Here is a 14,653-nt window from a genome sequence, read left to right on the forward strand (position 1 = left end):
CTGGTCACACGTCCCCCGGCATCACGCACACGGGCACACCTGGTCACACGTCCCCCGGCATCACGCACACGGGCACACCTGGTCACACGTCCCCCGACATCACACACACGGGCACACCTGGTCACACGTCCCCCGACATCACACACACACGGGCACACCTGGTCACACGTCACCCGGCATCACGCACACGGGCACACCTGGTCACACGTCCCCCGACATCACACACGGGCACACCTGGTCACACGTCCCCCGGCATCACACACACGGGCACACCTGGTCACACGTCCCCCGGCATCACACACACGGGCACACCTGGTCACACGTCCCCCGGCATCACACACACGGGCACACCTGGTCACACGTCCCCCGGCATCACACACACGGGCACACCTGGTCACACGTCCCCCGACATCACACACACACGGGCACACCTGGCCACATGCTCCCACACATGTGCACACACGCCCACAGGAACACCCCCCACTGGTTCCCTTGGGAGAAGGGGCTGAGGCAGAGGTGGGAGAGGAGGGGGCAGGGGCAGGGCTGAGGCCCCTGGGCTGAGAAGTGGGTTTGTCCTCCCCCTGCAGGGCGGCCTGGCCACACTTCCTGTGGGCTGGGCAGGTCCTGTCCCGCCAGGCTCCCGGCTCTGCCGGATCCCACCAGCCTACCTGGTTCCCTTGGGGCCAAGGGCCGGTAGGCGGGGAGGGCCCACGGGTGACTGCAGGTAAGTGGTGAGCCCAAGGCCGTCACGGACCCCGGCTCCGCTGGCAGGAAGGAGGCGCTATGCCGAGGACGGTGAGGGCCTGGGACACCCGGCTGGACTCTGGGCCTGCAGCCCCCTCCCCCCGCCCGGGCCTGTGGGGGCAGCAGGGTGAGGCCCCCAGCAGGGCCCGGGCTGAGGGTTCTGTTTACCGTTCCTGAGAGGCCTCCTGCCCTCTCATTTGCTCCAATTAGCCCAGCTCTGCCTGAGCCGCGCCAGCCCACGTGGGCGCCCCTCCCCCAGGCCCAGGCTGCGCCACCTGGCCAGCCCCCCACACACACCCCAGGCACCGCCGAGCCCAGGAATGCACAGTCCCCATCAGCTACACCAGGCCCCAGGCGGCAACTCAGGCTCCCTGTGCCCGCGGTGGTCGGGGCCACCTGCTCGGAGCCGGGAGCTGGGCAGGGCTGGGCAGGGCTGGGCCACCGCAGCGCGGCTGGGGGCCCGTTTCTCCCCGCGACATCTGCTGCGTGGCCTGACAATTGCCTGGTGGCCAGTGCTGCGACGGAGCAGAGGCCGGGGCCTTCCTGCGGCTTCCAGGAGGTGGGGGTCCTACGTTGCCTCTCCAGCCACTGTGGGGACCTGGCAGGCAGGGTGGGAGACAGCTGCAACCTGCTCAGGGGGCTGGGCCCTGCTGGCCACCCTCAGGATGCCACACCTGTCGGTGAAGCGGGCGCCCTCCCGCACAGGCCCGCCCGCTGCCTCCTGGTCACCGCGCACCATTGCTGGACTGGGGCCAGCTCGCAGCCCAGGCCTTTATTGTGGCCGCACCCAGGATGCGGGCACGGCCGGCACAGCCCCTGCCACCAGGACCCTGCTCCGAGGCCACCCCGGGGCGGACGAGGACAGCGGGGACTGCTGGCCGGCAGCCAGGGCTGGGCGGTCAGTCCCGTCCAGCAACGCCCTCTCCTGGTGCCCTGGCGAGGACTCAGAAGGGGCTCTTGGCCAGCCCAGGGAGGTCACCGGCCAAGAGGGCTTCTGAGGAGGGGTCCCGGCCGGCCCCGGGGCTGCCCCCATCCTGCGCCGGCCGCAGCTTCTCGGGCGGGGCGGAGGGCACGTGGACGCTGACCGACCGCTCCTCCCGCAGAGCTTTGCCGATGCGCCAGCGGCGCCAGCGCCGGAGCAGCTCCGACTGCACCTGCGGCACAGAGGGGCGGGCCGTCCAGGGCCTGCTGTGGGCCTGCCCGAGGTGCCCCAGACACCCGGGATCCGCCTGCAGTGGGCAGGTTCCCGGGGAGGGGCCCCGGCCCCCACCTACCTCCTTGTTGAGGAAGCAGTAGAGGACAGCCACCAGCAGGCCCTGCGGGGACACGGAGTCAGGGACAGCGCCCGGGCCTGCAGGTGTGCGGGGGGGGGGGGGGCGTGTGCAGGGGGGGGCGGGGCGGGGCACCTGGAAGGAGCTGAGAAAGAGGTCGAAGAAGAGCTTGGTGGCACGCAGGGCGCCCTGGGCCTGCTCGTCCGTCACGAAGGCGAAGACCACTTCATGGACGCCCAGCAGAGGGATGAGGGTCAGTGTGGACTTGGCCAGCCTGCGGGGGCAGAGGCTGAGCCACCCTGGGACCCTGGGACGCAGGCCCCGCCGAGCCCCAGCCCCTCCCGGCCCCCACCCACACCCACCGGAACTTGTAGTCGGTGCGGTGCATCTGGTGGGCTCTCAGCTTGGCCACGAGGAGGTGGACAACGCGGACGAAGATGAAGAAGTTGATCTGCGGGGGGAGGGCCGCATCGGGGGAGGGTCACCCCGCCAGGACAGGCACCTGGCCCTCGGGTGCCGTCTCCCGGGGGCCGCCCACCGGGCCTGCTCTGCTCACCAGGATGGCCAGGAAGACGGGGGCACGGAGGATCCACCAGAAGCCCATGTTGTCATTGCTGGTCCAGCACCTGCGGGGGGGCCGCTCAGCACCCCAGCCCCCGCCCCAGGCCCGCCCTCCCCCGGCCTCTGCCCTGTCCAGCGGCCAGGACAGCCCTGCCCTACTCACTGGACGTTCTCGAACAGGCACTTGACCACCGCCCAGGGGATGACAAACAGCAGGGGGGCGCCTGTGGGGGCAGCAGCTGTGGTCCCCAGGCCCAGCCAGCCCACCCCCAGCCCGCACGCACCAGCCCTTACCCCAGCCCACCCCCAGCCCTTACCCCAGCCCTTACCCCAGCCCTTACCCCAGCCCACCCCCAGCCCACCCCCCAGCCCTTACCCCAGCCCTTACCCCAGCCCACCCCCAGCCCTTACCCCAGCCCTTACCCCAGCCCACCCCCAGCCCACCCCCAGCCCTTACCCCAGCCCGCACACACCAGCCCTTACCCCAGCCCTTACCCCAGCCCACCCCCAGCCCACCCCCAGCCCTTACCCCAGCCCTTACCCCAGCCCACCCCCAGCCCTTACCCCAGCCCGCACACACCAGCCCTTACCCCAGCCCTTACCCCAGCCCACCCCCAGCCCACCCCCAGCCCTTACCCCAGCCGATGGCCAGGTAGAGGCAGAAGTGGCTCCTCTCGGGGAGGGCGGGCAGGCTCAGCAGGCTGTGCAGGTAGAGCCCTTCCGCCAGCAGCCAGCAGTAGTTGGCCACGACGCTGTACTGCATGGACACCGCGGCTACCCGGCAGCCGGCCACAGCCTGGGCAGGCCACAGGTGAGCGGTGGGGACGGCCCGGCCCCCCGCCCCGGGCCCCGCCCCGCCTCCGGGCCTTGCCCCCCCTACCCCCGGCCCCCGCCCTGCCCCGCCCCCGGCCCCCGCCCTGCCCCCCAGGCCCCCGGGCCCTGTCCCCCGCCCCCCGCCGGTGCTCACCCCGTCACTGAGCCAGACGCTCACGCTGAGGTCGTCGCCCAGCTGCTGGCCGTAGCGGGTCTGCAGCAGCCGGTCAGTGGCCAGCACCGCGCTGGCCTTGAGCACGAAGGAGGCAAACAGGTTGGCGTGGATGTGGTTGCGGGTGCAATGCAGCTGGCTGTGGGACCAGGGGCGGTCAGCGCCGGCCCTGCCTGGCCCTCGAGCCCCGGGCCTGGTGGACGGGGCTCCTACCTGCAGCCCATCAGCACGGCCAGGGCCAGGAGCAGGGCCGCCAGCGACAGCGTGTAGCCCACGGTGTACATCACCTGGAAGCTGCGGTACATCTTGGCCACCTCCTTCTGCAACCACGGCGGGCGTCCCGGTGGGCGCAGCTCCCACGCCCGGCCCGGGGCGCCCGCCACCCGCCCTCCGAGGCCTACCTGGGCCTCCATCTCGTCTGCGTCCATCTGGCACTGGGAGGCGTCGCGCCACGGCTGCCCCCGGGGCCCACGCTCCCACTGCCCATCCAGACCGCACCTCTTGAACACCAGGCGATGCTGCACTGGGGGTAGGGGAGGGCTCTGGTCAACCCCGCCCCGCCCCCCACCCCGCCCCCGCCCCGCCCCTCGGGGGTTACCTTTGTGGTACCAAGGCAGGTACCAGGGGCAGCTGATGTTGGCCGTGGTGTTGGGCAGGGTGTCGGGCCAGCAGGAGTACTTGTCGAAGGTCCTGTTGCAGACCAGCTCTGCAGGGGCACGGGGGAGGGAGGGGAGACGGGGCCCTCGGCAGGGCCTGGCCCACACAGCCCACCGCCCACCTCCTCCCGCAAGCCCCAAGCGCTGTCATCACCTCTCCAAGTCTGCAGCCCAGAGCTGCTGTGCCCAGCGGGACCTGGGGCCAGAACCCCCCGCCAGCCCTGGGCCCGGCACGCGCCCCCAGTCAGCCCAGCCCAGCGCAGGCCCCCACCTCATTCAGACAGGGGCTCCGCCTCCTGGGTGGCCCTGCTGCCCCACACTGCTGCCTGGGCCCCGGACACGGTGGCCTGACTGCCCCCAGCGCGCGCCCTGTGAGCTCCGCGGGGCAGCCCCGGGCTCTCAGCAGCAGGTGATGGCTGTGCCCGGCTGTGCGGCCCCGGGCCCCTCTGGTGGGCATGGTGACCTCACCCCTACGGGGGGCAGTGACAAGCCCCCCCGCAGCTGCAGTAAGGGGGGCACTCACGGGTGGGCGGCGGCAGCAGGCTCAGGTTGCGGTGACACTGGTCCCTGTACAGCTTCCACTTCTCAAATAGGAAGTCCATCACCTGGGCGGAGGCGGCCTGCGGCTGCCATCACACGAGGGCAGAGGCCAGCGGCCGTCAGCACGCAGCACGGGGCAGGCCGCCGCCCGGGGCTGGGGGGAGTGGCAGCACCCACCTGGCCAGCGAGCAGCAGCAGCAGCAGCAGCGCCGGCGGCGGGAGAGGGCGGCACGGCCCGGTGCGGGGCATGCCTCTGGGCAGCTGCCCCCCACATCTGGCAGGGGCTGCACGCTGGGGTGAGGGGCCCGGGGGGCCACAGGCTGGAGCTGCCAGAGCAGGGATGGGAGACGGTGCTAGCCGGGTGCTCCTGCTGCCCCCAAGCCACCCCTGAGGCCTGGGTCCTGGCTGCAAGACGAGCGGGGGAGGTCAGTCCAGCCGGCCTGAGACGCTGGGGGTCCGTCCAGGCTCCTGGAGGCAGCGGGGTGTCCCCTGGGTGGAGCTGGCTTTCCCGCCAGCTGCCCACCTGCTGGTCACCCCACACTCTCGGGGGTGTGGGACACTGGCCCTCGCCTCCCCCCCACACCCGTTCTCAGCCCTGGGGCCATGAGTGCTGGTCCCCCTCCCCCACCACAGGCCCCCAGTGCCGGCTCCCGCCACGCCAGCGCCGGGCACACACACGCTCAGGGTGGGCTCGGTCACATGCACCCCCCTTTCCCAGCATGGGGGTGCAGGTGCCCCCAGGAGCCTCATCCCAGGAAGGCTCAGGGCTGGGCTTCTGGCGGGCAGTGTGTTCCCTGGAGATCAGCTGCACACTGCCCGGGCCCAGGCGGTCACCTCTGCCCTCCTGGGCCTGGGCCAGGGCTGGAGCGAGCCGCAGCCCAGACCCACGGGAGGAGCAGGCAGCGGCTCCCTGGAGCCCGTGTGGACGGACAGGCGGACAGACCGACGTCTGGCTGGCTGGAGGCGGTGCTGGGGGGCGGGGAGGGATGGCTGAAGGCAGAGGCCAGGGGCTTCCGGGGGCTGGCTGAGGGGCCGAGCCTGATCCCGCGTGCCGGCTCGCCCACTGGCAGCTCCTGGCTCGCAGGCCGCTCAGGGGTCCCCGGCACCGCCCCCGGGCTGAGGCCAGGTCTCGTCTCCCCCGGGCCTCACCACACAGCCCCTCTGGCCGCTGCCATCCCGCTTAGGCCACTGAGGAAGGGGTGCGCCAGCCAGGAAGCCCGCGGCCCGGGGGTGGGGGAGTGACGAGGGCTGGCAGGGGCCTGGGAAAGGGGGTGGGCTGAGCTGGCACAGGAGGGGCTCCTGACGCCCACCAGGCTTCCATGGGCCTGGGGACCGGGGGGGGGTGACGCCCACCAGGCTTCCATGGGCCTGGGGACCCGGGGGGGGTGACGGGCTGCAGGCCCCTCCTCTGAAGCCCCAAATCTTTCTTTATGGCAGCCCACTGGGGGGTGCAGCCCCGACCTCCTCCCACACAGCTCAGTGTCCCCCACCCTGGTGGCCAGGGCCTCGGGTCCCTCCCCGGAGTACAAGGACAGGCCACGCCCCCACTGAGCCCGCGACAGGGCCGAGAGGCCATCTGCAGAGGGTGGGCGAGACTTCCAGCAGTGACGTCCAGCCGGGCAAGGCTGCGGCTCCGGGCTCGGCGGGGGCTGCTCTGGGGGCCGAGGGCGCACACCGATTCCCCCCACAGACCCCTGCCTCCCGCTCCGGGGCTGATGACCACTCCCGGGACCCATCTGGCCCCCAGGGCGGCGGAGCGGACTCCCAAGGCAGCTGTAGGTGCAGATAAATATTTGTTGAACGAGTGAGTGGGCTGGGCTCGGGCAGCCAGAGGTGGAGGTGCCCAGCTGCAGAGCTCGCGTCCACCTGGCGACCTCCCAGCAGGAGCCGGCCAGGTGGCCGCACAGCGAGGGCCCCTCTCCGACCTGGATCTCCCAGGAGGCTGCAGGCCCCTCCTCCACAGCCGGCCACCTGCACGCTCCCAGTGTCCCCTGTGCGTCCTGGGCTGGCACGTGCCCTGCCCCGGGGCCTGGCACAGCACATGACTCCCGGGCGCTCCTGGGCTCTGCGCGTCCCCCAGTGCCCACTGTGCGTGGACGGCCCCTTGGCCCAGGCAGGCACAGGTAAGACGGGGCCCATGCTTGGGGGGGGGGGCGGGGGGAGATGCCCCGTGGGTGGGAAGGGAGCTGCCCCTAGCTTTGGGGAGCCCTGAGTGCTAGGGTGGGAGGGGACTGTTTTCCTGAAATCAGAGGAAGCACCAGGTCAGGGGTCACGCTGGCTGATCCCGGGTCCTCCCCCGTGGGGGCGGGGAGGCCTGGCAGGCGGCCGCCCTGTGCCCAGCGCAGAAGGACGCAGACCCAGCTCCGGCCGGGCCTCAGCCTCCGGGGATGTGGGCGCCAAGAGGTCAAGGGGTCAGTCGGTTTGGGGCCGCAGAGGGGTGGGGCCGCTGACAGGCCAGGCAGGGCAGGGCAGTGACCCTGGCTGGCCACGGGGCAAAGTCACAAGCGTGGGCCAGGCGTGGACGCCGAGGCCCCTCACCCTATCCCGCCCCTCACCCTATATCACCCCTCACCCTATCCTGGGGCTGCCGGATATCCCGCCCCTCACCCTATCCACGTCCCGGGGTCCACCCGCCCTGCTCTCCCGCCCAAGCGCAGGGCCCGAGGGCGGCCACCGACCCCGGGACCAGAGGACCCCCAAATCTGCCCGACGGTGGCGCCCCCGTGGCCCTTGGCCGTCTGAGCCCGGAGGGAGAATTCCCAGGACTGGGGACACGGGGAATGAGACAGTGGGGATGACGACGTGGGGCGCCGAGACCCCCGTCAGGGGCCGCCCCGCCGCCCCCGCCCCGCCAGCCCCGGGCCGCCCCTCTGGGGCCCCGCGCTCACCGCGCCGAGCGCTCGCGTTCGGGCTCGGCTCCCCGCGTGCTCCCGGCGCGCTCGCTCGGTCGGCGCCGCTCCGCGCCCTGCGCCCTGCGCCCTGCGCCCTGCGCCCTGCGCCCCGCGCCAGCCGCGCGCAAACTTCCCGGCGGCGGCGCTGGGCGGGGGCGGCGGCGGGGCGGGGGCGGCGGGGACGGCGGGGCGGGGGCAGCGGCGCCGAGGGTCCCCGCCCGCCTCGGGGCTGCGGCTCCGCGAGGGCGCGACCCTGAGGACGCCGGCCCCTAGCTCCCGGCACGCAGAGCGCGTCCCGCGGACCCCCGCCCCAGAGACCTTGGCCGGGCGGAGGGGGCCACGCGGGCTCACAGCCGCGGGTGGGGGCTGTGCTTGGGCGCCCTTTCCCCTCGCTCGCTCGCGTCGCGGTGACCGCTGTCGGGGCCGCGCTCCTGATTCTGCGAGGCCTGACCTGCTGCTGAGCCCCCGCGGCAGTGGGCAGGCAAGCCCCCGGGGTGCCCCCTGCACCCTTGCTGTGCCACATCCCCAGGCCTCTGGGCGCCGCCCTGGGCAGACCCGCCGGCCTGCCGCTGCCCCCAGGGGCTGCGGCGGCCTGCACCTTCAGAGTGCGGCCTGGCCCTCTTGCTGTCCACCCTGCTGTATTGAGGGGAGACCCACACCCGAGCGCCCCCAAGCAGCTGCTTCCCTCCCCTCACCCCCCACCCCCCAGCAGCCCCGCCCTGCTCCGGCTTGCACTGTGGATGCTTTGGGGCCTGTGGGTGGTCACACCCTGCTTCTAGAAAGTTCTCTCTGAAGCCCTGGCGTCCAGGAGGAGCAGCCCCCGGCCCCTTCCCTCTCCCTGGAGAGCTGCCCCAGGCTTCCCAGTGTCCCAGCCCCGCAGGCCCCCCGGCCCTGCCCTGCCCCTCCACACCCCCACCCCGGCGCACAGGCCTCCTCCCCCTCCCAATCCCCTCTCGTGCCCGCGGTTCTCTGGAATCCGTGTGGTCACCGCTGTTGCCCCTGCCCTGGCACCACCACCTCCGTCCCCTCCCTGGCCTGTGGGCAGTTGTCCTCAGGGCCCTTCGCCAGGATCCGCGTCCATTTCAGGGGCGGTGGGGACTCAGGCCCTCCCAGGCCTGGTGGTCTCTCGCTTGCATGGCATCCACAGTCCCGCCGGGCTCAGGAGCGGGGGTGCTGGGGCGTGGGCTCCCTCACCTGCCCCACCCGCCTCCCAGCCCCTCTGAGACCCGGGTCCAGGCTGTGGACAGAAGGCAGAGGTCAGGGGGCAAAGGTCGTCAAAGTCCCTTTTCCGCCTGATGTGGCTGCGAACTCCCACTCCCTCCCAGGTGAGTAGGGAATGGCGACCACCTGTGGGGGCCGGGTGGGGCCCGAGACGTGGCATGGGACGGGGCTGGGGGCCGCATGGGGGCCACAGGGGCGGGGCCCCGGTCCCCAGGGCCTTCCCTCCGCTCTGGGTCTCTCTGTCACTTGAGAGACATAAACAGAGCGGGAACTGGGAACCGCAGGGGCTGGGCCTTCCCACATGGCCGCCCGGGGCCTGGGGACAGATGGCGCCTGTCCTCCACCCTGGGCCCCGGGGTCCTCCTGGCTGAGGGTCCCAGGAGATCCACTGGCTCCCGGCTGGCCGCAGGGACGAGCCAGGGACACAGGCGGGCCCTCTGTGCTGGGGACTTGGGCCTGGAGCTGCGGGAGGGCGGCGAGGGGTGGCAAGGAAGCGCCGTTGGAGTGGGGGGCGGGTCCTGGTCTCGTGCCAGGGGTGTGGCAATGCAGGAAGGCGCCCCAGGCGGTGACCCGGGGGCCCCCTGCTCAGGCCAGGGACCCGGCTGAGCCCTGCACTGCCAGGCCATTCCGTCAGGAACCAGGACGGCTGAGCCGACACCCAGGGGCACCGGTGGCGGCTTCCTGACCGGCTCCTCCTCCTGGCCGAGCAGACGGGCACTTGGCGTCCCGCGGTGGGGGTGCCGCTCCCACCCCGCTCACAAGACGGAGGGCGGCAAACGATGCCCTCCCAAAGCCCCAGCGATGGAGTAACCTGGCTGCCTGCTGGTGCCCCACTCCCGGCTGTGGACGAAAGGCGGGGGGGCACCGGAGCCGGGGCTTCCAGAGGGCGGCAGCCTGCACCGGGAAGACGCCGCAGCTGCAGCCCGAGGCCGGCCTGGACGCCTGCACGTGGGCAGAGCTGGCGCAGGAATGGAAACGCAGTCAGAAACGCTGCCCGGCTGGCAGGCGTGGGAGGGGTGAGCTGGGACCTGTCCGTCAGCACAGGGGGCGGCACGGGGGAGCAGCAGGTGCAGCTGCCCAAACCGGTGCTGTGGTGTAGCAGGTAAAGCCACCGCCTGTGGTGCCGATGTCCCATATGGCCACTGGTTCGAGTCCCGGCTGCTCCACTTCCGATCCAGCTCTCTACTGTGGCCTGGGAAGGCAGTGGAGGATGACCCAAGTGCTTGGGCCCCTGCACCCGCGTGGGAGACCCAGAAGAACCTCCTGGCTTTGGCCTGGCCCAGCTCTGGCCGTTGTGACCAATTGGGGGGTGACTCAGCGGATGGAAGACCTTTCTCTCTCTCCTCTCTCTTTGTGGCTCTGCTTTTCAAATAAATAAATCTTTTTTAAAAAATGTTTACTTTTGGCCTGTGCTGCGGCTCACTAGGCTAATCCTCCACCTCGCGGCGCCAGCACACCGGGTTCTAGTCCCGGTCGGGGCGCCGGATTCTGTCCCGGTTGCCCCTCTTCCAGGCCAGCTCTCTGCTGTGGCCCGGGAGTGCAGTGGAGGATGGCCCAGGTGCTTGGGCCCTGCACCCCATGGGAGACCAGGAGAAGCACCTGGCTCCTGGCTTCGGATCAGCGTGGTGCGCCGTCTGCAGCGCGCCGGCCGCGGCAGCCATTGGAGGGTGAACCAATGGCAAAGGAAGACCTTTCTCTCTGTCTCTCTCTCTCTCACTGTCCACTCTGCCTGTCAAAAAAAAAAAAAAATGTTTACTTTTGTTATTCTAAGTAAAATTTATAAAACTTCATAAATGAAAGTCACACACAGATCTTCCATCTGCTGGCTCACCCCTTAAATGGCCACAGCAGCTGGGACCAGGCAAGTCAAAGCCGAGGGCCAGGAGCTCCGTCCAGGTCTCCCGTGTGGGTGGCAGGGACCCGGGTCCTTGAGCCGTCACCTGCTGCCCCCCAGGTCTGCACCAGCTGGAAGCGGAGACAGACATAAAGCAGCCGGAGCTGCAGCCAGGCGCCCGGGGAGAAGGGGCCGGGCGTCCCAAGAGGAGTCTCCTTTCCAGAAGATATTTTAATTTATTTAAAAGTCAATGTTGGCCGGCGCCGCGGCTCACTAGGCTAATCCTCCGCCTTGCGGCGCCAGCACACCGGGTTCTAGTCCTGGTCGGGGCGCCGGATTCTGTCCCGGTTGCCCCTCTTCCAGGCCAGCTCTCTGCTGTGGCCAGGGAGTGCAGTGGAGGATGGCCCAGGTGCTTGGGCCCTGCACCCCATGGGAGACCAGGATAAGTACCTGGCTCCTGCTATCGGATCAGCGCGGTGTGCCGGCCGCGGTGGCCATTGGAGGGTGAACCAACGGCAAAGGAAGACCTTTCTCTCTGTCTCTCTCTCTCACTGTCCACTCTGTCAAAAAAAAAAAAAAAGTCAGTGTTAGAGGGAGGGAGAGACAGATGACTGCAGCAGCCAGGGCCGGCCAAAGCCAGAGGCTCCCACCTGGCCTCCCACGCGGTGCAGGGCCCAGACACTGGGCATCTCCTGCTGCTTCCCCGGGCCCTTGGCAGGGGGCTGGACCGGAAGTGGGCAGCCAGGACATGATGGAGCCCCTGTGGGATGCCTTCGTCACGGGTGGTGGCTCTTCCCGCCATGCCAGTGCTGGCCTTTGCCGCACCCCTCCACGACGCTGGGCTCGTTCTGCTGTGAACCCTGTTAAACGGAGGCGGGGCAGGGCCGGCGCTGTCGTGCAGTGGGTTAAAGCCCTGGCCTGAAGCGCCGGCATCCTACATGGGCACCAGTTCTAGTCCTGACTGCCCCTCTTCTGAGCCAGCTCTCTGCACGGCCTGGGAAAGCAGTGGAGGATGGCCCAGTCCTTGGGCCCCTGCACCCGCGTGGGAGACCCGGAAGAAGCTCCTGGCTTCGGATCGGCGCAGCTCCGGCCGTTGCGGCCATCTGGGGAGTGAACCAGCGGATGGAAGACCCCTCTCTCTGTCTCTACCTCTCTCTGTAACTCTTTCAAATAAATAAAATAAAATAAAGTGACAGGGCTGCCCATGGACCCCCCCCCCCCCACTGTCAGGTCTGGCTCCCACCAAACCACGAGCTGGTGGCAGGTGCTGCAGGCGACCCTCGGTGCCACCAGGGGGCAGTCTGGGGCAGAGAGCGGTGCACTGTCACACGGGAGCAGCTCCTGTGCCCGGCGCAGGCTCGGCCGAAGTCTCCTCCCAGGAACCAGCCACTCTCGGTGTCCCTGGGAACCCCCGTACACCGTGGCTGCAAGGGTGCATGGGCCGGGGGCAGGTCACAGCCCCGCAGGACGGGGTCCACCCGGGAGGGCCTCATCATGGCTCCGGCTCCATCTCTGGGGCTCTGCGATCCGCCCAGCTGCCCCCTCGGCCTTGGCTCCAGCGCCCAGGAGGGAGAGGTCCCCTCCCTCAGCCTGTGCCGGAGTGTTCCGCCAGCCAGCAGGGGAGGCGGGGCATTGTGTCCTGGAGGTCCCGGCACCATGCGTGCAGGCTGGCGCGGGCGACTCGGCACACAGACGCCCCCGCCCTGGAGCCCCACGGCCGTCCCAGGAGGGCCCCCCACGGCCCCTGGGGCTGGCCGCAGTGCGGAGGCCAGCTGCTCCGGGCGCCCAGCCGGGCCTGTGGCTTCCTTGCGGGCAGGACCCGGGCCCAGTATCTTCCCGCCCGGCTCCGCGGCGCCCTGGCTGTGAGAGGTGGGGCAGGCCGCCCAAGCCTCGAGTCCAAGCCGGTGCCCCTGGACAGCCACACTCTCACGCTCAGGCCAGCCTGGCGCAGGGACCCGAGGCCCCGCCTGCAACACCAGCACCCACGGGAGCACCAGGGGCGTCACGTCCCAGGGGCTCTGCTCCTGCTCGCCCGGGTGACTGCCCGGGGGCCTGGACCCCTGCCGCCCGCGCAGACCGGAATGCTGGTCCCGGATCCCGGCTTCGGCCTGGCTCAGCCCCAAGCAACCACGGAAGCTCTGCCTTTCACACAAATAAAATAAAATATTCTTTACGCCTCAGCCGGAAGCTCTTGCTCTGCGGGGCCGCACCCAGACCCAGGGTGCAGGGGGAGCACCTGGGGGCGGGGCGCCCCCAGGGCTCCGGGAAGGGTCAGCGTCCACCGAAGCCTCCAGACTCGCGGGGCTGCCACCCCCCCCCCGAGGACCTCGTTCTCACCCTCCCCACCCCGACGCCCCGCCCGGGGCCGGAGACGCAGCACGGCCTGGCCGCTGGGCCCAGGGAGCGTGGGCGTGGATGGAGTGTCCAGGGAGCTCTGCATGGGCGTGGCCTGGAGAGGTGGCCATGTGGGCGTGGCCTGGCGGGGCGGAGGATGGCGAGGTGGTCTGTGGGCGTGGCCTCCTCGGTCTGCCCTGCCCAACAGCCCTCCCTCCCCCCCCGGGGGGGGCTTCTCAGGGGTCTCGGCGGCCTGGGACCGGTGCCCTCGGGGCCTCTCCACCAGGGTTCGAGGGCTCGGACCGGTGCTGTGGCCCAGTGGGTAAAGCTGCCACATGGACGCTGGTTCGAGTCCCGGCTGCTCCCCTTCCTATCCAATTCCCTACTATGGCCGGGGAAAGCAGTGGAAGAGGGCCCAAGTGTTGGGGCGCCCACGTGGGGGACCCAGAATCTCCTGGCTCCTGGTTCGGGTTGTGGCCATCTGGGGAGTGAACCAGTGGATGGAAAACCTCTCTTCTCTCCCTGTGGTCTGCCCTTCAAACGCATTTCTAAGTCTTTAGGCTGCCTGCTCTGGGCAGGCTGCACCCCCAATCTTTACCCCTCCCTGCCCCACCCTCCTGAAGTCTCCCAGTGGCCTCCCTGCCTCTCCACGCCCTGGAATCCTGCAACCTAAGAACGGGAGGACCCTGCAGGGTGACACTGGCAGCTCCCACCTGACTTCCCACTGCTCCACCCAGGAGGGGTCAGCAGGCTGCCCAGGGCCAGCGCCCAGCGCCCGGCACCGTGGCGCCCCCTGCTGCCCTCCCTGGGGCTCTGCAGGTTCTCCAGCCCCAGCGCGCCCGTTCAGGCAGAGGTCGTGTCCGATTCACCTGGGCAGGTGCCCGTGGGGCCCGGTGTCCACCATCTGGGCACCCTTGCTGGCCTGTCTCCTGGAAGCTTTGTTTATTCTTTTGTTTGAAAGGCAGAGATCTTGCACCTGCTGGTCCACTCCCCAGATGGCTCCAACAGGCTGGGCTTGTCTAGGTTGGAGCCAGGAGCCCCATCCGGGTCTCACATGGGTGCAGGGCCCCAAGCTCGTGGGCTTGGTGCTAGCAGGGAGCTGGGATGGAGGACCTGGCTGGACCTGGCTGGGGCGGTCACACCCTTGGAGGTGGGGGCTGGGCCTGCCTAAGACTCGATGGGGCCACCCGGGGCCCTGGTGGGACATCAACGGCTCTGGCCTGGGGACTAACACGCTGGGGTCTGCCCCACTTCAGGGGACCCCCCAGAGGGCGCAGGCCTTCTTCCCCTAGGACACACCGCCCGCCGCCCTGGCAGCCACAGCTCCCGCGGGGTGCAGGGGGGCCTCCCTCACACTGGGAACCCCCGGGCACCAGGGAGAGGGAGGGTGGGTGGGCCCCTGGGATGCCTGGCACAGAGTGGCCGGGAGCAGCTTCCTGGGCCTCCCTGCCCCCTCTGGTGCCCACCAGCCAGGGCCCACTCCAGGGACTCCTCCTGCAGCTGAGCTGGCCTGGGAGGTGCACGCCTGGGGCTCTTAGGGGAGGCTCCCAGGCCCCTGGCCTTGCTCTCCATAAACAGGGGAGCAGGGGAGCCCTCCTGGGGGTGCAGAGGGTCCT

General features: G+C 70.3%; 2 protein-coding genes across 6 annotated transcripts; one reads left to right on the plus strand and one right to left on the minus strand.

Annotated features, from left to right (window-relative positions):
- Positions 1 to 1,486: 1,486 nt before the first annotated feature.
- On the minus strand, positions 1,487 to 7,758 carry GCGR (glucagon receptor). Of its 5 annotated transcripts, none has more exons than XM_051828311.3 (14): positions 7,646 to 7,758; positions 4,935 to 5,083; positions 4,741 to 4,843; positions 4,160 to 4,267; positions 3,963 to 4,084; positions 3,775 to 3,881; positions 3,544 to 3,700; positions 3,213 to 3,372; positions 2,740 to 2,800; positions 2,572 to 2,641; positions 2,378 to 2,466; positions 2,151 to 2,289; positions 2,019 to 2,060; positions 1,487 to 1,898 (listed from the first exon to the last, which is right to left on the minus strand). In XM_051828311.3, the coding sequence occupies exons 2-14, from the start codon at positions 5,004 to 5,006 to the stop codon at positions 1,689 to 1,691; spliced, it is 1,440 nt and encodes a 479-aa protein (XP_051684271.3). In that variant the 5' UTR covers positions 5,007 to 5,083; positions 7,646 to 7,758; the 3' UTR covers positions 1,487 to 1,688. The 5 variants fall into 5 exon arrangements, with proteins under 5 accessions (XP_051684271.3, XP_089174701.1, XP_089174703.1 ...); XM_089318575.1 differs by having other exon boundaries at positions 3,775 to 3,848; positions 4,935 to 5,162; XM_089318577.1 differs by having other exon boundaries at positions 3,775 to 3,855; positions 4,935 to 5,162.
- Positions 7,759 to 8,388: 630 nt separating this feature from the next.
- On the plus strand, positions 8,389 to 10,263 carry LOC138845979 (uncharacterized). The gene is made up of 4 exons (XM_089318004.1): positions 8,389 to 8,402; positions 8,444 to 8,973; positions 9,580 to 9,885; positions 9,969 to 10,263. The coding sequence occupies exons 1-4, from the start codon at positions 8,389 to 8,391 to the stop codon at positions 10,241 to 10,243; spliced, it is 1,125 nt and encodes a 374-aa protein (XP_089174130.1). The 3' UTR covers positions 10,244 to 10,263.
- Positions 10,264 to 14,653: the final 4,390 nt, after the last annotated feature.

This window comes from Oryctolagus cuniculus, chromosome 17 (assembly GCF_051225735.1).
Source record: "Oryctolagus cuniculus isolate XC-2025 breed Fujian yellow rabbit chromosome 17, ASM5122573v1, whole genome shotgun sequence".
NCBI lineage: Eukaryota > Metazoa > Chordata > Mammalia > Lagomorpha > Leporidae > Oryctolagus > Oryctolagus cuniculus.

Excerpts from the sequence above, each read along its gene's own strand:
- GCGR (XM_051828311.3), bottom strand. The coding sequence starts at position 5,006 with ATGCCCCGCACCGGGCCGTGCCGCCCTCTCCCGCCGCCGGCGCTGCTG. Across the intron at positions 3,882-3,962 it reads CAGACGAGATGGAGGCCCAG|AAGGAGGTGGCCAAGATGTA; the intron begins GTAGGCCTCGGA and ends CCGTGGTTGCAG. Across the intron at positions 2,801-3,212 it reads CTACCTGGCCATCGGCTGGG|GCGCCCCCCTGCTGTTTGTC; the intron begins GTAAGGGCTGGG and ends CTGCCCCCACAG.
- LOC138845979 (XM_089318004.1), top strand. Across the intron at positions 8,974-9,579 it reads GAACTCCCACTCCCTCCCAG|ACGGGCACTTGGCGTCCCGC; the intron begins GTGAGTAGGGAA and ends CTGGCCGAGCAG. Across the intron at positions 9,886-9,968 it reads GGCTGGCAGGCGTGGGAGGG|CAGGTAAAGCCACCGCCTGT; the intron begins GTGAGCTGGGAC and ends GCTGTGGTGTAG.